This window comes from Gracilinanus agilis, chromosome 6 (genome assembly GCF_016433145.1).
Source record: "Gracilinanus agilis isolate LMUSP501 chromosome 6, AgileGrace, whole genome shotgun sequence".
NCBI classification, from domain to species: Eukaryota; Metazoa; Chordata; class Mammalia; order Didelphimorphia; family Didelphidae; genus Gracilinanus; species Gracilinanus agilis.
The window spans coordinates 28813356-28838232 of record NC_058135.1 but is presented as its reverse complement, the minus strand read 5'-3'; the positions used below and the strand labels follow the sequence as shown (position 1 = coordinate 28838232).

The 24877-nt window shown below is 37.0% G+C and overlaps 1 protein-coding gene across 1 annotated transcript in view; it reads right to left on the bottom strand.

Moving 5' to 3' along the window:
* Window positions 1-24877, bottom strand: part of G3BP2 (G3BP stress granule assembly factor 2) — a 47531-nt gene that overhangs the window by 17382 nt on the left and 5272 nt on the right. The window contains exon 2 of the mRNA XM_044682366.1: window positions 3184-3302. Coding sequence (XP_044538301.1) covers window positions 3184-3278 — 95 coding nt within the window. The 5' untranslated portion in view covers window positions 3279-3302. The remainder of the gene's footprint in view (window positions 1-3183; window positions 3303-24877) is intronic.

Genomic DNA, 24877 nt, shown 5'->3' with positions numbered 1-24877 from the left:
TGATAACATAAAATTAAAGTTTTTGTGCAACTAAAACGAAAGAAGCTAAAATTAAAAGGAAAACAGGTTAACTGGGAAATTTTTTTTTGCAGAGATCTCATTTACTAATTATGTAAGAGAACTAATTCGAGCACACAAGAATAAGATTCATTCACCAAAGACTGATCAGAGGGCTTGAATAGCATCAACAACAAAAATTTTTAAATGTTCCAATTTACTAATAATTAGTAAAAAACAAACTAAAACAATTATGAGGCTCTTCTACCTCACACTAGTCATATTAGCAAAAATGACTCCAAAACAGAAAATTACAATTGTTATAGACATGCTAATGAATTATTGATATAAGCATGAACTGTCCTAGTCATTCTGCAAAATTTGGAACTGTCACAACTCAGTAAACTGGGTAAACCCAGTGATATCACTATTTGGCCTACACTCCTAGAATTAAAAAAAAAAAAATGAGGATAAATACAAAAACATTTCTTACATATTTTTTTTATAAAAGCAAAGAATTAGAAACTAAGAAGGTACCCATCCATTGAGGAATGACTAAAGAATTTATAGTATATAATGGAATAAATTACATAATGAAATATCTTGGCACCATAAGTAAATGACAAAGAACAATTTCAGAGGAATTTGGGAAGGATTACATGAACTGATGACTGATGTGAATAGAACCAGGAGAATAATTCATTCCATGAAAAAAACAACTCTGAAATGCTTAAGAACCCTATTGATAATGCAAGAACCACTGCATTTTCAGAGGACCAATGAATGCTGATGATGAATGATGAAGAACGTTATGCTCCTCCTGACAGACAGGTGTTAAGATATGGCACAGAAAGAGACATAACAAATTTCTGGATATGGGCAGTATGGGAATTTGTTTTGCCTGTGTTTATTTTTTTCAAGGGTTTTTTGCTCCTATTCATCTATACCAATTAGAGGGAAGGAGAATGAGGTCATTTAAGCATTTTTTAAAAAGAAAAATATGGAGAAATGAGGACCAAAAGGAAAAGACAAACAGCAGGTAGCTTTGAAAGTTATATTGAAGGTGGTGGTATAGTGATAGAGTACTGAAGCCAGGAAAACCTGGGATCAGGTCCTGTTCCTATCTTTGACACTATTCTTGGGCCAGTTGTTCAACCACCCAGTATACTAAGCAACTAAGGCTCTAAGTGATGAAAAGGTGCTAACTTGCACTGGTAATGAGAGTTTCTCACTGAAAATACTTTAAACAAATGAAATCCAAGTAGTGTCCCTATTCTTTGTCCAGGCTTCATCCTTTTCTTCTTGCTAATTTTATTTGATGTTTGTTAATTCATTATGATTTTTTTGAAATTTCTTCATTTCTGTAAAAACCATCACCATATTTATGACTCTCTTACCTCCCATATCCAAATCCACTGCCAAATCTACCCATATTTCTATGTTTAGAACATCTCTCCTACATATCCCAAACACTGGCAGTCACCAATTTAGTTCAGGTATTCATGACTTCTCACCTAGATGATGGCAGTTAAGTCTTCAAAATCAGTCTCCCTGTCTTGTTTCTCCCCACTCTAATCCATTCTTCACACAGATGCCAAAATGATTTCCTGAAGTGTTTCCAACCTCAAGTTCCCCACTGGCCTTTGCTGAGTGTCTCTGATAAGTCTACTTTCTCAAATATAGAGAAGTGAGTCAAATTTAAGTTATTCCCCAATTGATAAATGGTCAAAGGATATGAAAAGGTAATTTTCAGAAGAAATCAAAGCTCTCTAGTCATATGAAAAAAATGTTCTAAATTACAATTGATTAGAGAAATGCAAATTTAAACAATTCTGAGGTACCACCTCCTATCTATCAGATTAGATAATATGACTTAAAAGGAAAATAACAAATGTTGGAGGGTATATCAGAAACTTGGGACACTAATGAGCTTTTGACAGAATTGTGAACTGATCTAACCATTCAATTTGGAACCATTTTCAAAGGGTTATAAAACTGCGTACTAGCAATAACCACTACTAGGTAGGTGGGGAGGGGGGGAGGGGTAGGAGACAGATAGACAGGCACAGAGAAAGGGACCTAGTTATACAAGAATATTTATAGCAGCTCTTTTTGTGGGGGTAAAGAATTAGAAATTGAGGGTATATTCATCAACTGGGGAATGGCTAAAGAAAAGTAAGATGATTACAGAAAAACCTGGAAAAACTTACATGAACTAATGCAAAATGAAGTGAACAGAACCAGGAGAAACTAATGTAGGATGATCAACTTAGCTATTCTCAGCAATACAATGATTCAAGACAATTCCAAGGGACTCATAATAAAAAATGCTATCCACCTCCAGAGAAAGAACTGATGGGAGTTTGAATGCAGACTGAAGCATAATATTTTTAACTTTATTTTCTTTGCAATTTTAAAAATGAGTCATCCTCCATAACATGATCAAAATGGAAATGTTCTGCATGATCACATATAAATAATAACCTAGATCAAACTGCTTACTGAATCAGGGAGAGGGGAGGGAGGGAAGGAAGAAGAGAACTTGGAACTAAAAATTTGAGAAAAGAAATGTTAAAAATTGTTTTCACAAGTAATTGGAAAAGATAAAACATATTAAAAATTTTTTAAATTAAATTAAAGGGGGCAGCTGGGTAGCTCAGTGGAGTGAGAGTCAGGCCTAGAGACAGGAGGTCCTAGGTTCAAACCCGGCCTCAGCCTCTTCCCAGCTGTGTGACCCTGGGCAAGTCACTTGACCCCCATTGCCCACCCTTACCAATCTTCCACCTATGAGACAATACACCAAACTACAAGGGTTTAAAAAAAAAAATTAAATTAAAAAAATTTGCTGATCAACTGAGCCAAGTTTGCTTTTTTCCTATAATAAACTCCATGCATCAAGAATAGGTAGAAATGAGGCATCTTAATTAGTGTTAACACTCTGAAAAAAGCTCTAGAGCATAGAATAAAAAATAAAATTATGCTCTAAAAACTAAGGTACCATTCAGAATTACATTTGAGGACAATAATGAGAGAAACTGGTAAGATAAAAAAAGAGGAGGGAGGGATGAAAAGAAACAACAACTACCTAAGAACCCAAGTAATATATAGTCTCATATGATACTCAGCACAAAAAAACTATTTTTAATTTAAAGTATGTATACGTACAAAGCTCAGTTTTCCAGTTACCTGTGCAAGTATTCTGGGGCCTTATTCAACAGAGTATAGTACTGCCTCACAAATTCCCGCCCGACGAGCAGGGGACTTGGCTTCTCCATCACCATTTCTTTGCTGCGCAATGTCAAATGCTGTAAAAGAAGCAGAACAGCATAAGCAATTATGTTTTTAATGAGATGAACGCTACAGAGAAATTAGACTCAAATGGGTAAGCCAATAGAAAGGAAGAAGGGCAAATATCAAGTGGAGCAATTAAATTTTGATAAAATACTCCTTAATTCCTCTTCCCAAACCAAAATATAATGCAGATACTATTGATGTGAACCAGTATTTAAGAACATTTTCCTATACTACCTCAGGATTCTCTCTCCTCTCCAGGGCCTTCTCAGGGAGCCATGTATTAACCAAAAATATGAAATCTCCGTTACTGTCTTCCCTTCAGGCCCTTTCCATCCCTGTTTCTGCATGGGAGCTAACTATCCACCTTTAAGAAGTTCTTCCCTGCAGGGCCTTCCGACAAAGCTTTGTACTAGCCCAGGATCTGGTCCTTCTCTCCATGGCTTTCTCCAGAGGCATTTCTCTTCCAAAATATTTCTAACTTCCACTGCCACCTCCTTCCTCCTAACTTTACCTACCCGTATCTGTGACATGGTTTTCTCAGAACACAATTATAGCCACCTGCCAAGAGGCTGGATGTCAAGGGAAAAAAAACTCTTAACTTTCTCTTTTTTAAAAGCTCTTGCCTTCCATCTCAGAATCAATACTATGAATTGGTTCTAAGAAAGAAGAATAGTAAGAGTTGGGCAATGGGGGAATAAATGACTTGCCCAGGGTCACACAGCTAAGAAATGTCTGAATCCACATTTGAACCCAGGACCTTTCTCATCTCTAGGCATGACTTTCAATCCATTAAGTAACCTGGCTGCCCCAAGACCCTTAACTTTCCATAAATTTCCAATTCCAAGCCTCCTTCAATTCACTCCATCTTGGACATTAAATTAGATAGTTGAGAGGTGGGCTGCATAGTAGATATGGCGGAAGCCTGGAGTCAGAAGAACTTGAGTTCAAATCAGGCCTTGCACACTTACTGTTCTTTGACTCTAGGCAAGTCACTTTAACTTGGATCTTGTCATTTCCTACAAGCGTTTCCAATTTCATGTTAATGAACTCTAAAATTCCATTATCAAAATCTTATAATTTGTTTTTACCTTTCTTGCAATGTATCAACCTGTTCTTCATCTTTACTATCTTGATCTCTAATACCTTTACCCCTCTGGGCTTTCCCAGGATACCAACTCTACAGTGGCTTCAGTCTTCCATCTTCCCTAGAAGTCCTTGCTCTTTTGTCCAATCACTGATCAAACCTTGCCAAATTCCACCATTCACCTCCTTTGCTCCTTTTCACTTGCTAATGAAAAAAATCGTAGGAAAACACACAATTATGGACTGAGTCCACTACAAATTTATATGAAGTAATCTCAAATGGATTCATAACTCACTGAAAAAATTGAGGCCATTTACTGAGAGCTCCCTCTTCATTTCACAAAACTTGGACATTTCCACCCCTCCCCCCCCACACTATCTTCTACTTTGTTTGATAAAGTGGCCCTTCTCACCAAGGCCAATTTTTCAACTCTCTTACCCTCCCCCCCACTTTCTCTCTAATTTTTAATCACTCCCCATCTACTGGCTCCTGCTCTGCTGCCTACAAATACCACCGTGTCTCTCTAGATCTTTAAAAAGGTATCATTTGATTCTTCTCTCCCCTTAGGTCAATGACTGTGTTTAAATCAAGGAAGGTTACAGACAACCCACTAACTACAAATGTTCATTTCTAGGTAAATTTGAAAAGGGAAGCTAATAAAAAGGTACACTCAGGAGTAATCTTAATGTTGAAAAGTCTGGAAACTATGTCACATGAGAGACAGATAAAGGAAGTGGTACTACTTCATATAAAGAAGAGAAACTTCAACAAGACACATCAAAGTTTTCAAGTATCTGGATGACTATAACCTGAAATTAAGTCCATTCTGTTACTCTAGAGCAGGGGTCGGCAACCTTTTTGGCCGTGAGAGCCATAAAAGCCACATTTTTTAAAATGTAATTTCATGAGAGCTGAACAGTGCTCACAGTGCATGCTCCTGTAACAGCGCCTGAAAAAAAAATTGACTTTATGGCTCCTGCAGAAAGAGCCCGATATGGCTCGAGAGCCATACGTTGCTGACCCCTGCTCTAGAGGGTAGACTAGAAACAATGATGGAAAGTTGTAGGGAGGTAGACTTTTGGAAACAAGAATTTTGAAATTTAAAACTTTTAAAAAATGCAACAAATTAGACACAAAGATATGATCAAAAGCAATGCCCATCTAGTCATTCAAAGATATGAATCATTTTCAAAGGAAGGAATTTCAGAACATTAATAATCACATAAAAATAATGCTATAAAGAAAAATGCAAATTAAAACATGAACAAGGTTTTACTTTATATTCAAGGTGATAAGGTTAATGAAAGATGCAAATAGTTAATGAGTTTAGTGTTGACTTAGAAAGAGAGAATTGTTTGTTGAACCATGAATTGGTCCAATCGGTCTGGAAAATAATTTGGTATTGTGAGGTCATTAAGTCACTTTGACCCAGAAAATCCAAAAGACATACCAAAATATTTATAGCTGCATTTTTTTGGCTAAACAAATTGTAATATATAATGCAATTTAATATTATTACATATAAGAAACGAATGAGTAATTCAGAGAAAGCTGAGAACTCAAGTGGAGTGATGCACAATGAAGTAAATAGAACCAGGAAAATACATATGATGTAAATTTTTAAGAACGCAGCACTGTAGAACTGAGTAACTGAAGTGCAGGTAATGAAATACCTTCTTTCTCTCAGCAGAGAGGTGGGGGATTTATGGGTACCAATTACATATCTTGTCAGAATGGTTGTTGTGTTGATTGATCTTGCTTAACTATCTATCTGGAAACAATTCAATGAGGCAGTCTTATTGTAGTCTGAAAACAAGAAGTGTCAACACAACTTTTTTAAAAGGAGCAAGAGGTTACCTATAAAATGAGGAGATTGAATTGGGCAAATTCTTAAGCTGAGGCCCATGAACTTTCTAAAAAATACTTTCATAACTATATTTCTACATAACTGATTTCCTTTGTAAACCTATGGGTTTAATTTATTCTGAGAAAGGTTCCAGAGTTTTTGCCAGACTGCTGCCAAAGGGGTCTAGAACACAAAAAAGGTGCAGAATCCCTGAACTAAAGGGTAGCTAATATGTTAATACACTAATCTATAATCCTCTGAGTAGTTGATGAGGAAATAGAAGCAGTATAGGTCACAGATGGAGAATGAAGATAAGTAAAAGGAATGGGGTATGTAATGAAGAAAGGAAGGGAAGGGAGACCAGCAGAACATCATTAGAGATGCAGGAAGGAAACTAAAAGAACATTTTGTCTGCCTTTAATTTTACAGATTCATTTTTCAAAATACAGTGCACATAGCTAAATGATCAAAGATTTAACAAATGCCAGTCTAATATAAGGTTCCTTATACTATCATATTTGCCTCTTCAATGAAATGATTTCTGCTTCCTTCAGCTAAAAAAATCCCCTTTCACTTCCTACAGACCTTGCCCTCATCACATTTTGTCCTGTATCATATCTACATTGTCACAAATTCACAAACACACACATGTCTTTCTTACTTTAGAGTCTAAGCTCCTAGAAGTCAAGAGTCATGTTTTTCCATCCTAGTTCCTAGCACAGAGATTTACAAATAGGAAGTGCTTAATAAGTATTTGAATTGAACTGAATTTTCAGCAAAGACAATTTCCCCACCAGGGCATACGGTTTAGAATATTACAAAGTCACAAATGATGGGTGAGAGGAATGAAAAGGTACTTATTCTAAACTAATGAAACATATTCACTTGTCCCTAATAACCAATTCTCCAATCTGTACCTACCTACTAACGGAGCCAAACTGTTAGAAATCCTACACCCCACATTTTCTTCTAATTCACAATCTAACTTTACTAATTATCTTGTTTCCCAATTGTAAGTTTTGGGCTCTTCTCCCCAAGAAATAGTTTCAAAGCCTATATTTTTAAACAGTTTCACAATTGCATTTCCTTTGTAATGCTAAGGATTTAATTTTATGCATTTAAAAACATTACTGGGGATAGCTGGGTGGCTCAGTGGATTAAGAGCCAAGTCTAGAGAAGGGAAGTCCTAGGTTCAAATTTGGTCTCAGATGCTTCCCAGCTGTGACCCTGGGCAAGGCACTTAACCCCTATTGCCTAGCCCTTACCGATCTTCTGTCTTAGAACCAATACACAGTATTGATTCTAAGATGGAAGGTAAGGTCTTAAAAAACAAAACAAAACATTAGTGAGAGAAAGGTTCCAAAAGCTTCCAGACTACTTTACTTATATCATAAAGCAGGACCTTGCTCGGGTCCTGCTTCTTTTGAGTGGTCTCTTTTTACTGTATGTACTTCACTACACAAACCCTTAAAAAAGTGACTACCCAAAAAAGAACCTTTTTTTTCTGAAAGTGTTGTTGATTTGATAGTAATAAATGCTTTATTCACTGCAATATTTATTAACACACTCACAAAAAGGTAAAGAATAAACTCAAATAGCATTTTAAAATAATGCATACTGTATAATGACAGCTAACATCCAAATGATGACACCAATTCATTGCAATTTCCTGGTTTGACTTTTAGGGGGGAAAAAATCGGGTGCCACATGACTAAGACTTACAATTGGAATTTCATCTTATATGAAACTCACTGATACAAATAGCAACTCCTTTAAATAATCTTTCACAGGTTAGAGCAATAGGCTTAATCTAAAATGAAGTTCAAGAGAGATTTAGTATAAAGTCTGGCATCTGGATACAAACCATTAACTTCACCAGTATAAGGTAGGAAAACCTTGGCTATAGACAAATGTCTGGAGGGTTGTTTTTAGTGGATTGCAAGTTCAATGAGTCAGCAGTGTGATACATTAGCCAAAAAGGCTAATGCAAACTTGAGCACCACTAAGAGGTGCAGAGTTTCCAGGAAATAGAGAGGTGATGGATGTACTGTGCTCTCAGTGAGGACATTCAGGCCTCACTGAAAATATTGTGTTCGATTCTCAGCACTATGGTTAAAGGACATTGGTAAACTGAAGTTTCCAGAGAAGGGCAACCAAGCTGGTAAACAGCCTTGAGAAATGTCATATGAGGATCTGTTGAAGAAACTAGGGGTATTTAGCCTGAAGAAAATACAAAGTATGCATGACAAATCTTTAAGGATTTGAAGGGTTGTTATAATGGAACAGGGGAATGGAGAAGAAAACAAGCATTTATATAGCACTTACAAAGGGCTTTTACAACTATCAACTCATTTGATTCCTTCTAACAACACTGGAAAGGTAGGTGCTATTATTTATCCTCATTTTACAGTTGAGGAAACTGAGGCAAAAAGAGGTAAAGAGATTTGTCCAGGGTCATACTGCTAGTTAAGTGTCCAAAGCAAGATCTGAATTCAGGTCTTCCTAACTCCAAGCCTAGCACTCTATCCACTAAGTAGCTTCACTGCCAAAGAATTCAACATGTTCTGTTGGACCCTCCAGAAGGCAGAATGATAAGGAACAGGTGAAAATAGCAAAAAGGTCAATGTAAGCTTTATGCCAAGAAAAGTTTCCTGCCAATTAAAGGTAACCCCAAACCAGAATGAGGCTGCTTTGAGAGATGGTGAGTTCTTCCTCCTTGCAGCAATACAAGCAGAAGCTATGTGACCACCTGTTGGGTATATTCTAGTGGGGATTTTCAGGTATGGACTACACTAGATGGTCTATGAGGCTTCTTCAAACCATCAAGTTGTAAGACTGCTTATTGCCTTTTGGGTAAATTGTGACTTTAATTCCTTGGAAATTATGATATTGCATATTTTGTAGATGTATATCATTCACAGAATAATAAAAGTACTACGAAGATAGGTCTGTACTTTTTTGTGATACTACAGAAACTGGAAACAGGTTACCATTTTCATTGACAAATAGCTAAAAAATTGTAGCACATGAATGTAGCAAATTGCTACTGTGCTGCAAGAAACAACAAATGTGAATGCTGAGGATCATGTGAAGATTTGTTTGAACTGAGAATAAATAAGCAGAACAAGGACAAACAAAGCAATACAATAACAACATAAATATAAAAGATAAAAATGAAACTAAATGTTCTTTAAGTATAGTAATCAAGTTTGGTTCAGGAGAAGAATTAAAGATGGCCCTTTGTTTTTCAGAAAAGCTCAGAATCATTCAAAAGGCTATTCAATTTCCCAAAGCCAATCTAACTAACTCTCTTCATTCTATTCAATTTTGGGTCCAAATGCAGCCTGTCCAAGATAAATATATTATATGACAAAATCTCCAAGTTGTACATCTATCCAACTACACAGACAGTATAGATCAATGCGCCATCTTTATCCTCTTGGTTTTCTTCTGTGGCTAATTAGGACTAATTCTTATCTCTGAATCTTATATAACTTTTTTCTTTTTTGCAAACATTAATTACCTCTTAAGAAGATGACTTTTGCATTACATTACATTCATTCCTTATTATATCCTTCACTTTTTTTGCTTCCCTCAATTCATTCCCAGTTCTGTAAAAATAACCAAAACTTCCACATTGTCTGACAGTATATACATCTCTCAATTACAGTGTTGCCTTTGGTGCTCTCTATTCTGTAACATCAAGCAAAGTATAAAATAGTACCAAAGGCAAGATCACAATTAAATATACAGGAATATTAATAGTGATGAATAAAAAAATGGCTCTTGTATATTCAGAGTATTGTTTCTAGAACTAGGTACCATGTTTTTGGAAGGATGCTGATAAACAGGAAAACATCCAGAAAGTGTCCAGAAAGGCAAGAAAACTCAAAACACTTTCTTTAGATAAAGTTTGGAATTGAGGATATTTAACCTTAAAGAGTAGGCTTACATGGATAGATGACAACCGTGCTGCTTAAACATTTGAAATGTTCTGAAGAAGAGGGATTTAGATTTATCATTCTTGCCTCCAAAGAGGAAACTAGGACCAATGATTTGTAATTATTAAGTAAGCAAGTTTTAGTTCAATGTAAGGAATGGTATTTACAACACCTGGAAAGTTCTACTTGGATGTTCCACAGGCATTTGAAATACAACATATCCAAAACAGAAGGTATTATCTTCCTCCCCACCCCCAAACTCACCCTTCTTCCTTATCTTTCTGCCCTATTTCTGTCCAAGGCACCACCCTCTTTCAAGTTACTCAATTTTACCACATACAATTCATTTTCAACTCTTTACACTCTTTCAAAATAACTAACAATCAACTACCAAATTTCTACCCCTTTATTCTACTACCTTGGCCTAAACACCTCTATTAAACTACTAAAATAGCCTCCTAAGTTGGTCTGTCCATCTATATTCCCATCCTTCTCCAATTCTTTCTTGACAAAGCTGGTATTTCATATCTATAGATATTAGGAACAAATGTGATCCCCAAACTCAAGAAGCTCTTGTGGGCTTTCTGTTGTCTTCAAAATAGAATACAAACTCCTGTTAGACATTTAAATTCACAATATTACTACAATCTGTCTTTCTAGACTGATTTCTTATTTACTTATTATACATTCAAACCAAATTAATCTACACTTAATATCCCATCCCTAAATCTTTTTACACCAGCTATCTTCCAAACTTGGAATGTGATCCTCTCTCCATCATCCATTATTTCCTTTCAAAAACTCAGCTCAATTACTATCTGCAGTGAGAAGTCTGGTTCTTCTCATTGTTAGCACTTCTCACACCCTAACCCCACTTCAACCCAGATAATATTTTGCATGGAATTTGTACTGTTTACATATTTTTGAATAACAAAATATAAGCTCCCTGAAGGCAAGGAGTGTTTTCCTTCTTGTTTTTGTATTTCCAACCACTATATAATGAAAACAACATAGCAAGCACTTGTTTTCCCTTTAGAGTAAAGCATAAGTCTAATCCCTCTTTTACAAAACATTTAAAATATCTATGCAGAAGGCTTGTCATCTATTCCTATAAACCTCCTCTTAAGGTTAAACATCCCCAATTACAAACCTCACCTAAAGGGTATTGAATTTCCTTGCCTTCTGGTCACCTTCTTGGATCTTTTCCTGATTATCAATGTCTTTTCAAAAACATGGTGCCTAGCTCTGGAAACAGTATCACTGGAAGTATTCAAGTAGAAGATGAATAAATATCTGTCTGGGATTTTCTATTAGAGTTTGGTTATATACCAATTCATATCCATTTCAACTCCCAAGATTCTCTTGGTTTCTTCTGTATCTGTCTACAAAAGCTAATATGAATATACATGCTCAGGGGAACCAAATTTAGGATAGTTCAAAAGGACATGTACTTAACAAGATCTGAGTGAACTATCATTTGTTTAAAAGAAAAAAAAAAGCAAAATCGGGAACATTCAAGTCCACAGATTGCTGGTCCAAAGGCAAAAGGCAATTCTTCCTCAAATCTGGCTTTATAAAAACCTCAGAGTGGCCTATACTTACAACACTTTAATAAAGATAACCAACAGCAAGGAGAGGAAAGAAAATTTTTCTCCCAAAGCCCATGTAAACACAAACCTCTTCTAAAACCAAAAAAACAAGACGTTTTAATGAATTTTTCTTTTTCTCTTTCACCATCCTACTCTTATAATTACAGAATATTAGAGTTAGAATAACCCAACTAATTCAATCCAAACCTCTCATTTTATAGATGAGGAAACTAAGGACCAGAGAAAGTCACTTACTCAAGATAACACAGCTGGGACACACAAAGGACTAAGCTAGAACTCGAACCCAAGTCTTTTAGCTCAAGATCCAGTATTCTGTACCTAAAGCACTATATTTTATGTAGAAGTATTGAAGGCAAAGAAGATATGGCAATGAGAGTAAGAAAATAATTAGAGTTCATTTTTAATTATTAAAAATGAAATTTAAATATACATATCCAAAGAATTATACTAAACTCACTCATTCTTCATAAAGCATGAATCAACTAATGAACTGCTCTTCAAACTGCCCCAACTGTAAGGGTCTATGAACTTTTAAAATGATCTCAAGAGAAAATGAATACTTTATAAAAGGCCCAGAAGAAAAAGAAATTAAACACAGCTAGTGACTTTGACTTGGTTAAGGTTCAGAATATTTTCAGTATACATGACAACTCAACCGACTTGCTGTCTGATACTATGTAACATAAAACTATGGTACAGTATCAAAGATATCTTCCCTCTCTCTTTTACAGAATTGCAACCATAGGAGTTTTATTCTCTGTCCTACAGCAACAGTCATTTAATTTAAATCTATTGTATCTATAAAATCTATGCACTCAAGCCTTTAAACTTTAAAAGCTTACAAGTTTAAAGTAATAGCACACAAGTTTTTACACACAAAAAAATCAATATGGCTAGAATAAGAATATAAATTAGGCTGTACAGTCACTGAGGGACAGAGATTGTTTTCAATATTTTCCTGTATCTCTAGTTTAGTAAAGTGCCTGGCACACGATCTTGTTGGTTAAAGTAAAAATGTCATAATAATAATAAAAACTTCAAAAATCTCTAGTAATAGTATAATGGCCCAGACAAGGGGTCTGAGATAGGCAGGGTCTAACAGCCAGGAAGCTGTCACAAATATATTAAGATCAAGAACCATTCCCCTACAGATAAGTAGTCAAAAGATGAAAAGATGATTCTCAAAGCAACTGCAAACATCATATAAAAGACCATCATAAGTCATTAGTAAAAGAAATAAAAGTCAACATATTGGGGAAATGGGGATACACCATGGAACTGAGAATTAGTCCAATCACTCTGGAAACAATTTGGAATTATTTTTACAAGTGTCTCAAGTGTCCATACTCTTTGATCCTGAGATCCCAATAAATCTTAAGGACTTCCAAGACAGAACTGTCCCATATGTGCCAAAATGTTTACAAAAACACTTTTTATTGCAGAAAAAAAAGTGGAAACAAAAGTAAATTAGACTACCAATCAACTTGGGAATGGTTGAACCAACTGTACTACAGGAAAGTAAGGAATATTACTGTACTAAAAGAAACTGAAATTATCAAGAATTCCCTCTCCATGTATCTTTAAATTTTTTTAATTAATCTTTTATTTTTATATCCACATTCATTTTAGGATGCCTCTTTCCCTCCCATCTCAGTAAGTTGTTCCTTGTAACAAAGAATTAAAAAAAGAGAAAGAAAAGCAGTTCAGCAAAATTAAACAACACATCAAATCTGATAGTATATGGGCAATATCACCTCTGCAAAAAAAAAAAAGTAGAAATGCATAGTCTAACCCCTTCTTCAGGGCTAAATTCAATTATAATGAGATAGCATACAGTCTTATTCTTATGGTTCTTTTCTATATGACATTTTATTCATTTTGAATATAGTCTTTCTGGCTCTACTTATCAGTTCACAGAACCCTGCACAAAGTTTTTACCTGCAAGAATGAAATAAACAGAACCCAGAATATATACAATGATACCAACTGTAAATATAAAGCACACAAAAAAATAAAACTACTATCTCATCAGAATGACCACATGTGGCTCCTGCAAAGATATGAAAAAACGGCTCTCTTTCCTTTCATGGGAGAGGTGGTGAACTATGGATGTGAAGAAGACTGTCTTTATAATCTGGCATGGTTGGTAGGACACACCTGGTTTTGTTGAATTGCTTTTTTCTTTATAAATCTTCATTTTGAGGAAAGGCTCATTGGAAAGAGCTATATCTGAAAATGAATGTGATTTTAAAACAAAAGGCCTCAAGAAAAATACAAATTCAAAATAAAGAAATAGAATCCCTTTCTGCCTAAGTAGATTTTGTTTTAAAAAGTCAATACAAAATGAGACAGCAGACATGTTAGAATTAGGGGCTACAAACCAAAATACTACTACATAATAAGGGTTCAGAGACCTGTTCCTATAATCAAGCGAGTAGTTAAGAACCACTGCTATAGGAAATGGGGGTGGAAGGAAGAACCCTGACTGGTTTGTTCATAAAAGCAAACCACTAGCTAAAAACATACACACTAAGACCCAGAAAACCACATTCACATATGGAAACATACAGGCCCTAATCATAATAGAATGATTATAATGTGTGGCCAAGAACTGAGATATGACTATGTTGGAGGGGGATGGGAGAAGGGAGCAAGAGGTGAATAAGAATAGTCCTAACTGTAAACATAATCCAATCTATGTCTAACATAATACTAACTTATCCACAAATGTAATAACAGACATTAGTCAGTAGCCAAAGGTTACTTATATTTGTTTAGCTATAACAAATATCACTCAGGTTCAACATACTGTGCTACCCTGAGCAGTCAATATCCTGAGCAAGGAAAAGTACTAAGAGTTATATGGAATTTTTTTTTAAGAGAATTGAATGTACTATGATCAAATGGGGAAAAAAACAAACAATAAAACACCACCAACTAAAGTCTACCCGAGTCCAACTCTGTTTTCATTTTAAAGTTAAGCATATACAGATTCTATCTAAGTTCACCTGGACCCACAAGTTTGCTTTCTAACTTATTATATACTCTATGGCAGAGGTCCTTCAAATGTATAAATATATAAGATTATAAAGGAAAATAATTATAGTAAAATACAATTTTCAAATCATTTAAAAAAAAAAAGTTCAAAGACCCCAGTTAAAAACTCTTGCACCACAGCATTCCCAGGAGCAACTACTCCAAACCACTCATTTCTCTTTAAGCACCTCTTTTCTGTCCACTTTCATTCTCAGCAAGACATTGCACTTTTTACTTTACTGGTAATATCATGGCCACTTGGATGGGCAGTAGGCACCCTCAGATTCCCAATTCGATTTATCTGTATCTTCATCCAGTCTCTCAAATTGTTCCTGTGAGGAATAATGAATCTCCTCATTACCAAAGCTAAACCAGTTCTGGGTTCATCCAAAGTTCTCCCCTCCCTCCTCTTTCTCCGCCTCTTCAGTCTCTCCTTTTCCATTAGCAAACAAAATGTCTATCAAGTCTCAATCCTCCAACATCCTTTAAAAAAAAAAATTCTATACTCCCCAGCTGCAACAAGCACCACTTCTATGAATGAATCCAAAATTCTCTCTAGCCCCAGCCTCTAAGTCCTGGATGGATTTCTATTTGCATATCCTAGATTCAACAAATTCAAAGTCAAAAAGGAAATTCATTACCTCTCCTCTAAATCTCTGCTCCTCCTCTTCACTTGCCTGTTTCTTTTAATAGTTGTGACTAAGCTCAAGATCTATTATCACTGACTATTCAACTTCTACTCCAATCCCAGAAACAATCAAGTTTAGATGGAAGTACAACAGGTTAAGGAGAATAGTAACCTGAAATAAGCCTAGAAAGGTATGCTGAAGCCAGATTATAAAGATTTTGCATTTTATCCTACAGGCAAGAGGGAGCCCTCTGAAATTCTTGAGCAAAAAAGTAACATGGTTAGATAAGAGCTTGAGGAACAGCTGTAATGAACCAAAGAGGGAAGAGATTAGATTTAAGAAGTTATAGCATTAGTCCAAGTGAGAATGAATATGGGCTTGAAGAGTGATGACTTTTTTTGTGACTAGGAGTGGAGACAGACACAACATATATTGTGGCAGTAGATCCTCAAAACTTTTCCTTCTCCACTTTTACCCTATCTCTTTACCTCTGCCCTCCCCACAGAGTTCCTAGGAGTTTTACAATTACATTCCCATTTTTTAGCCTTTCCAGTATTTCCCTCTCCACTGGTTCCTTGCTGGCCTTCTTCAAACATTCTAAGGTTTCCCTATTCCTTGACCCTGATACTTCTTCCAAAGTATCCTTCTTTTCTCTATGCTTTACACCCACATCCATTTCATATTTAGGACCTTTCTCCAAATCCTGAAATCTTCACCTAAAACTGTTTTCTTAAAAGTTACCAATAACCTCTCTCCCAAATTAATGCCATTCCCTTAGTTCTCATCATTTTCTACTGCATGATTGTTTCTCCGCCTGCATAAAATTCTTGTTCCTCCATTCATGATACAACCACAAACCTTTCCAAGTCAATACTTGTCACTTTTGCTGGAATTTCTGTTATCCCAAGTCCTGATTGAGTTGGTCCTATCAATCTACCTTCTCAACTCTATTTCTGTCCACCATTGACACAACTCTAATCAACCTGGAAACTTTGGAATCACCTTTTACTTATCCTCTTTTATCCTTTCTATAACCAAACTGCTACCAAATGACTCTCCACTCTCATTATCTTCCAAGTCCTGTGTGCACTCTGCAAATAGCTTTCCTGCCTCTAGACTATCACTTGGCTAATCCATCTTGCTTACAACTACCAGATTAATCTTGCTATAACACAATTTCTTTTTATCATTCCACTGCCCAAGAATGTTTCTTTATTACCTAAGTCCAAACTCTTCGGTTATGTGGCTTTATCTGCCTATTTATCTGCCCATTGTTCAACACTATTGTAGACAAGCTGTTCCATTCTACCAACACACACAACATGCCCATACCCAAATCTCTGCCTCTGTGCATGTTATTCCAATATCCATTGCTATGCAGAATGTCATTGCCCATCCCCTTCTAGATATATAAATTTTACCAATTTTTCAAGAGCTACCTCACCTCACATTTTTTTCTGGCTGCTCCAGTACAAATACAATGCCTGCTACACAGTAGGTACTTAGTAAATGTTTAATGATCAATTCTTTAATTGCACTTTTACAAGGGCAACCTGTTCTCTTAATAGTTTGGTGCATGGATTGGAGCAATTGGCCGCTAAGGTTCCTTCTGAGTAATTGTAAACTTCCTAAAAAAAAAAAAAAAGACTACACACTTCTTTTGAATTCCCTGTATCACAACCACAATATGGTGAGAAATATGCCCAATAGCTCCAATGTATTAACATGGAGCACCAGCTCTTAGGACAGAACCTGGAATTCAAATCCTGGGGACTTTTGTTTCTCCATCTGTAAATTGGGTGGGTGTGGCAATTGAATTAAATGATTATTTCTGAGTTCTCTGTCAGATCTGTATCTATAAACCCTCACATAATTCCACAAGAAATAATATCAGTATATCAACACTACATCTGTTGTAGTTCCTCCAAAGGTCAAACTCTCCACTAGATAGATACCACAAGCCTTTTAAAATTCAGGATCCTATTTATTACAGTTCTAATAAGGTCAAAAAGCCCCAACTTCACAGCACACCTAGCTAAAATATGTGACAGCAGTTATATAGCAAAAACAAGAAACTAGAAGATAGGCCAAATTCATTTTTATTTGCATTTTAAATGCCATAACTACTCTTTTTAGCAACTAAATTCTCTTTACCTCACTCAACCTGATCAGAGACATTCCTATTACATATGCTATCCAAATATAAGCTATGAGAAGATGGATGTAGAAGACATAGATAGGAATGTGCACTACTATAGCCCTAATTATAGGTCAGCATAAATCAGCTTTTTTTTTTTTTTAAACTATTAACCTTACTTAACATCTAGGGCAGCTAGGTGAATAGAGCACTTCTCCTAGAGTCAGGAAGATTGGAGTTAAATCTGGCCTCAGATACTTACTAGATGTATGGCCCTGGGCAATTCATTTTACCCTGTTGGTCTCAGTTTCCTCATCTGTAAAATGAGCTGGAAGAGGAAATAGCAACATTCAGAATCCCATCCCAACTGATGAAAAGGAGGCATTTTCTGGAAGAGAATTAGATGGCTGGGGAATACATTGAACTGGGATTAAACGTATACTGCAAATCACCTCAAGAGCTAATTAAATAGAACATGTACATATACACACCAAGACATCTCAATGATGAGAATAATTTTATTTATTCCATCACTGTTCCCATGTCTATCTTTAAATTAGTTAAATCTTCTCAATTTGGCCAATAGTGGCAAAATCTCTCCTTATTACACTAGCCCTCCCCCAATTTCTGAAGGTAGGGGTGTGGTTAAGAAATCAAGAATTATAAAATTTAATTTTTTTCTTTTTCCTATTCTTGCTCATCCTGCTGGAGATTTGGTGGGGCCCTTAAATGACCAAAAGCAGGTAGAAAAGGAAACAAAAGAAAATGACTGCTTATTCCTGAAAACCTAAGTTACTTAAATTTATAAAATCATGGCCTTTATGTGCTTCTTAATAGAAGTTTTAAAAGTCATAATCTATATAAACAGAGCTTCTACAAAAGAGAGAGAGAGAGAGATATCGAGCAAACAAGCTAAAGGTTTTCCTGGCAACAATCTCCTTCCATGTATTAGGGCAAGCTGCTCAACACTGGGCTTAAATTGTAAGATGCCAAACCAAATGACAAAGAACAGATATTTTTTTAAAAAGTACTAACTAGAGCAACATGCACATCTGTATTACATTGGTGAGGGTGGGGGTGCTGTAATACCCATCTTATTAATAGAAAACATTTTTGTTTCCAGAAACTTGGTCTCCCTGATACAAAAGGGACGCATTCCAGGATATTCATTATCTTTTTTTTCTTGCCCTGGAAGAATGGGGAGAGAAACTCCTCAACCTCCTTTTGGCAGCACAGCCGGGGCATTCCTCAGAGCCCCGCTTCTAGTGGCTTTAGAGCACAGAAAAAGCCACTTTATCATCTGGAGGCTTCCCCAAATCCCTCTGTGCCGGAGCTTTGTTTATAGAAATGTCACTATTGCTGAATCAAATTAGAGATAGAAGGCAACTTATAAGTTTTACAAAGTTCTTTACATTTATTTCATTTGATCTCATTGAGGCAGGGGCTATCATTATCCCCATTTTAGAAATAAAGAAATGGAGGCAAAGATGGATGCCCAGGGTCATAAAGTGTTAATAAATGCCTGAGGGAAGCTTTAAAGACTAAAGATCCTTCTGACTCAGGCCTAGTGCCACCTATCTATTCTAACATCCTCATATTACATCAGAAGAAAAGAAAATAATATTGTAATCTCTTTAGTTCCAATTGAACTAAAAATAAGTTTTTTAATGGTTGTACAGATCCAAGATATTAAATGACCTGTTCAAAGTCATACAAATGGTAGAGTGGAACTAAAACTATTATAATAATGATAACATCTGCAAAAGTTTCACAAAAAACTGAGGTAGGTGTTGTTATTATCCCTATTTTTATCGAGCTTAGGTGAATGGTTCAGGGTCACGAAAGCTAATGGGGAGGGCTGGGGGGGCCAGAATTTGAACTCCATTCTTGCTGACTCTAATTCCAACACTTTGAATAGCCTAGCTGTCTTTTTAAATATACTTTGGAGCAGTAACTTCCAAATGGTGCCTCTCTAGAACAGTAACTTACAATTTGGTTAGCCTTCTAGAGACAATCATATTCACTAATGAAACAGCCCCCTGAGGCTATCTAGGCCAAGTTATACCTAACCCAGAATATTCTCCACAGCATCATCAACTAGATGAAAAATGGAATTAAAGGGAAACAATTATGATACTGGGGAAAGCTAAGTGGTGCAGTGGTTAGAATGCAGGGTCATACTAGAAAGACTCAAAATGACCTCAGACGCTAGCTGTGTGCCACAGGGCAAGGCACTTAACTAGTTTGCCTCTGTTTCCTCATTTGTAAAATGAACTAGAAAAGGAAATTGCAAACCACTCCATCTTTGCCAAGAAAACTTGAAATATAAGCATGAAGAGAAGGACAGGACGGAATAACAATATCCTTTACCCAAAACCTTCCCTCTCCCATTCTGATTATTAAGGACACCACCATACTCCCAGTTACCATGCTAGTCACTACCCTGATTCAGACTCTCATCACCTGTTATTCCTGCCTCAAACTTTACCCTACTCTTATCTTCCCTGGGGTGATTTTTCTAAAGCCTAGATCTGACTAGTTACTTTCTACTCATATCCAGTGGTTGCCCATTACCTTCAAAATCAATACAAAGTCCTCTCATTGGCATTTAAAACTTTATAACCTAGCCCCTCCCTATATTTCCAGCCTTTCTTACACTTTATAATCCTGGGGGCAGCTAAAGTGGTACAGTGGTTAGAATGCACTCTACCCGCTTCTATGTACAATCTAGCTACACTAGTGTATTTGCAGCTCCTCACATCTGACATTTTGTTACTCCTATCTGGCCTTGGTACTGGCTATCTACCTCCTCTATGCCAAGAGTGCTCTCCATCCTTACATCTTTGCCTCTCAACTTTTCCTAGCTTCCTTCATTTTCCTTGACACTTAGCTCAAATCCCACCTTCCGCAAGAGACCTTTCTTAGTCCTAAATGCTAGTGCCTTCCCCTGAGATCATCAGGGTCAGTTATGTCTGTGTCCACTGCCTATATCTAGTAAATAACAAAGTTATTTATGTCTCCCTCATTAGAAGGGGCTCCCAGAGAGCAGTGGCTACCATAATTTAGGTACAACATCTGGCAGCTAGCAAGGACTTAATGCTTAACTGACATCAAATCTTTCTCCATTCTAATCCAACTTGCACATTGCTGCCAAAGTAATTTAGCAATAGTTCAGGTGACCATGTTTGTCTGTCTCTTTCAAACTACAATGGATTTCTATTGCCTCTAGGCTAAAATGTAAACAGCTCTTTTGATATTGATATCATTGATATATAAACAGAGATATTCAAAGCTCTTCCCACCTTGCCAGACTTCTCCTTTACACATGAAGTCTGGAAGAGACAACTAGTGCTACTGCTCTTCTAGCACAATATTCCATCTCTGAGCCTTTACTCTGGCTACCCTTCCATCCTATTCCAGAATTCTCTCTCCCCTCACCTGTTTCCCAGAAGTCCTAGCAGCTTCAAGATTTAGCTCAAATGCAATCCCCAGGAAGCTTTTCCTAGTTCCCCCCCAATTACTCAGGCCTGTGCCAGTTTATTCTGTATCTTTTACATCTCTAGATAAGTAATTCTCTAATTTTCACTCTCCCTAAAAATGTGTGCCCCATGGTGGCAATGCAATGACCAAGACTTTGGTATTGACATTACCAGTGCTTAGCACATCATAGATATTTATTAAGTAAATATCTGTTGAGGGGCTCAGTGGATAGACAGCCAGGCCTAGAGATGGGCCCTACCTCAGACACTTCTAGCTGTGTGACCCTGGGCAAGTCACTTATTACCTATCTTATGCCTTGGAGCTGATACTTAGTATCAATGCTAAGATAGAAAGTTTGGGTTTAAAAAAAAAAAAAAGGATGCTGACTGATTGAAGTAGCCCATTCCAATTTCTGCACTGCTCTATAAACAAGCTGTTTCTTACATGGAGATGAAAAATTCACTTCTGGGAAAGTATAAGCAGAGCTTCACAAACAATGCAAAACAGGTTTTGTGGAATCATCTGTCTATTCTCCCAAACCCCAGATTTCTAGTCATAATCAAAGTTGATAAGCAGGCTCAGGAATCTTATGAGAGCAATACATCATGGGTAATAAAATGGTATACACCAGATAAAAATCAAGATGGCATTCAAAGATCCAGGATTACATCAATGGCACTAAAAGAATAATGCCACAATAGTTAGATGACACTTATGGCTTGTTTCCAAAATGCTTTCCCATCTCACACCTAATTATCTTAACAACTCTTAGAGAAAGGCTAGAATTCTTCCCCAGTTTGCAGTAGAGACACATTCACAGTGGTTTGGGGATTTGCCCGTTTAAAGGTATGAAAACTTCACTAAAGCCTAGGTTGTCTACAATGGGCTTCTTTCAAGCTACTAAGCAGCTCAGAAAAGTGGAGATTAATTCAGAATTCCACCCTCTTAGGATCCCTGAACTGATTAAATGGCTTCGGAAGTTAAATGAGATAAAATAACAAACTGGGGTAGCACAAGCTAATTAAAAGATCTTGAAGTAATAACTAGTAAATATCATTTTACAGGACAACATTGGTATCCTGGGGCAGAACCAAGACACAAGTTTTTAGCTATTAAACAAAGAAAAAAATTATTAAGCGAATAATGTTGTCAATTAAGCTTTGATTTTTAAGGGATTTAAGTGCAATATATGCCAGCTTTAAATGTAATGTCAGCTAGGTGGCACAGTGAAAAGGGCACCAGGCCAGGAATTAGGAGGAGCCAAATTCAAATCTGACCTCAGCCATTACCTAGCTATATGAACCCTATGAGTCCTAGCCCTTGCCCTTCTGTCTTAAAGAGTTGTTATTATGACAAAATGTAAGGATTTGGAAAAATAAGTAAATACAACATAAAAAGATATCCATCTTCAAGTTTTTAAAACACTCCCACTCCTGCCCAATGGAACAAACTATATTGGGCAAAAAAGAAACTTCTTGAAGACAGTTTTTGCATCCTAAAAGCCTTTCAGGGCAACTGGATATAATAGATATTTTTAAAATTCTTGCTGAAGAAAAAAGTCAACAAAGATGAGCTTGGAAAACAGATAAACCCAAATTCTTTAACTAGTTAATAGAATGCTTACTAGTTGGACAATGCTGAGGGTAAGTCTAAACCTGTTAAGTCTAATTTCATTACATGAAAAATAAAGAATAGTATCAAAAAACTCAAAAGATTTTATGAGGAAAGAGATTTCTAAGTAATGAAATGCTCTATTTTCAAGTAGAGATTTAAAACTTAAATTATCTGAAGACTACTAATAAAACTTAACTGCATCAGTAAAATGATAAAAAAAAAGATATTTGGAATTTTGTAAAGTATGAAAACTGGCCATTCAAAAAGAAAAGGTCTTGAAAAACAAATTGGAGGTTACCTGATGACAGGAATGAATTATTCAATAGCTCAAATTGCCAAAAGAACCTTAATCTCAAATGGAGATTAAGGTGGCCTTTTCTACCAGGGGTCCCAGATATCTAAATTACAAAAACCTCTTCTCTGCTTCCTACCAGAACATTTTTTCAACTGTAACCCCTAATATAGATTCCATTAGCAATTTCAAAAAAGATTCTCAACTTATATTCTTCCCTTTTAATCATGACAGATGTAGGAAACAATACATTCTTAATGAAACATTTCCAAAGTAAGTAATAAAGTGAAATCAAAAAGGCATTCCTAGAAACAAAAATTTACATTGAAATTATTTCAGCTGGAGATATTCACCACTCTTTCAGGTTCAAATCCAGGTTACCTGTCAGAATTAAATTGAAAACAGCATTACTGGATGCCCAAAGGCCCTCAAATGGCATGTAGTATGTTTGGTTAGGTCATTTTGTTCACAAGAAGGCAGGTAAATTAAGAGTCTTAGAAAGAATTTCCATACACTTTCCAGAAGGCAAAATGTTAGGCCTTCTCCATTCCAGTATGGCATTACAAAGGCCCAGGTAAATACAATTCTTGCATTCCGACCAACAGTGGGAAGGAGCTTCTGGTGACCAGTGTTTTATTATGCAACAGCCTATAACATAATACCCATCCTTTGAATTCTATTTTAAAGACACTTATATTAAACACCTATTTCATGCAAGGCCCTAGAGACAAAGATGAACCTCGGCCTCCGCAGCACCGCAGCCAACCCCCCCACCCCCAATCTCCCAAGCCACAAGATAGAAGCTTTACACGTTTACAGTCTGGCAGAGGTTTGGTTAAAATATACACGGAAATAAAAAAATAACAAGTTACAATGGAATATAAGTTAGAACAGCATAAATACATGGGTGAGGCTAAAAAAAAAAAAAGAGAGGCAAGAGAGATTACTGGAAGGAATAATTTCCAGCTGGGGGGATAGCAGGAAATAATTATGAAGGTGATGCTTTGGTTGGCCCTAAAGGTTGTGTGGAAGAAGCCTATTATAAACAGAGTGGGAAGAAACAAGATATGGAATGGCAGCAGTAAGGTTTGGCTGGGGATGGCATACAGAACCCAGGACGTGTAAAGCAGAGTATCATAAAACATGGCCGCAAAGGTAGGTTGGAGCCAGATGGTGGTGGGCTCCAAAGTGAACATACCATCATCACATAAGGAAATAAGGAGATATATCATCATTAAGGGGAGTCAGCACAAAGTATAAATATATTATTCACAAAAGCAAAACAAAGCATCCTCTCCCTCCAAAAAAATCCATTAAAAATTAATTTCTTCTAAAAACATATATTATTTTTATCCATTATCGAGAGGCAAAGGATGACCTACAGATTCCCCCTTTCCCCCCGAAATCTAATAGTTTCCTACAGGTCTGCGGAGGAGAAACGTATTAAACAACCGAGACCTCGGGGGCAAGTCCCTACATCTCAGTTTCCGGGTCCGTGGAAGAAGGGAGACTCGACTAGGATGGGCTCCCTCCTCTCCTTGCAGCTGTAAACGCTGAGAGGGGCTGCGGAAAGGCAGAAAAGGCCTCGCACCTGCAAAGGGAGGCCGCAGAGGAGGAGGAGGAGGAGGAGGACCCCCCGCCGGGGGAAGGACGGATGCACCGGGTAGGGAGCGAGGATGGCGCCGGCGCCTCCCCCGCCCCCCACCCCGGCCGGCCGCCTCAGGATCTCGCCCGGCAGCAAGGGTTCCCGAAGGCCGCGACTAGTGCCTCGGCCTCCTTCTCCCCTCCCCCTTCCTCCCCCTCGGGCAGGGCGGCGCCGGCCACGGCCCCCCCTTTAACCCCCCTCTCGCGGGGGGTGGCCGCTTCCTCCCCGGAGGCCCCCGCCGCCCTCACCTCGGCGCAAGGCCCCGGCTCCCC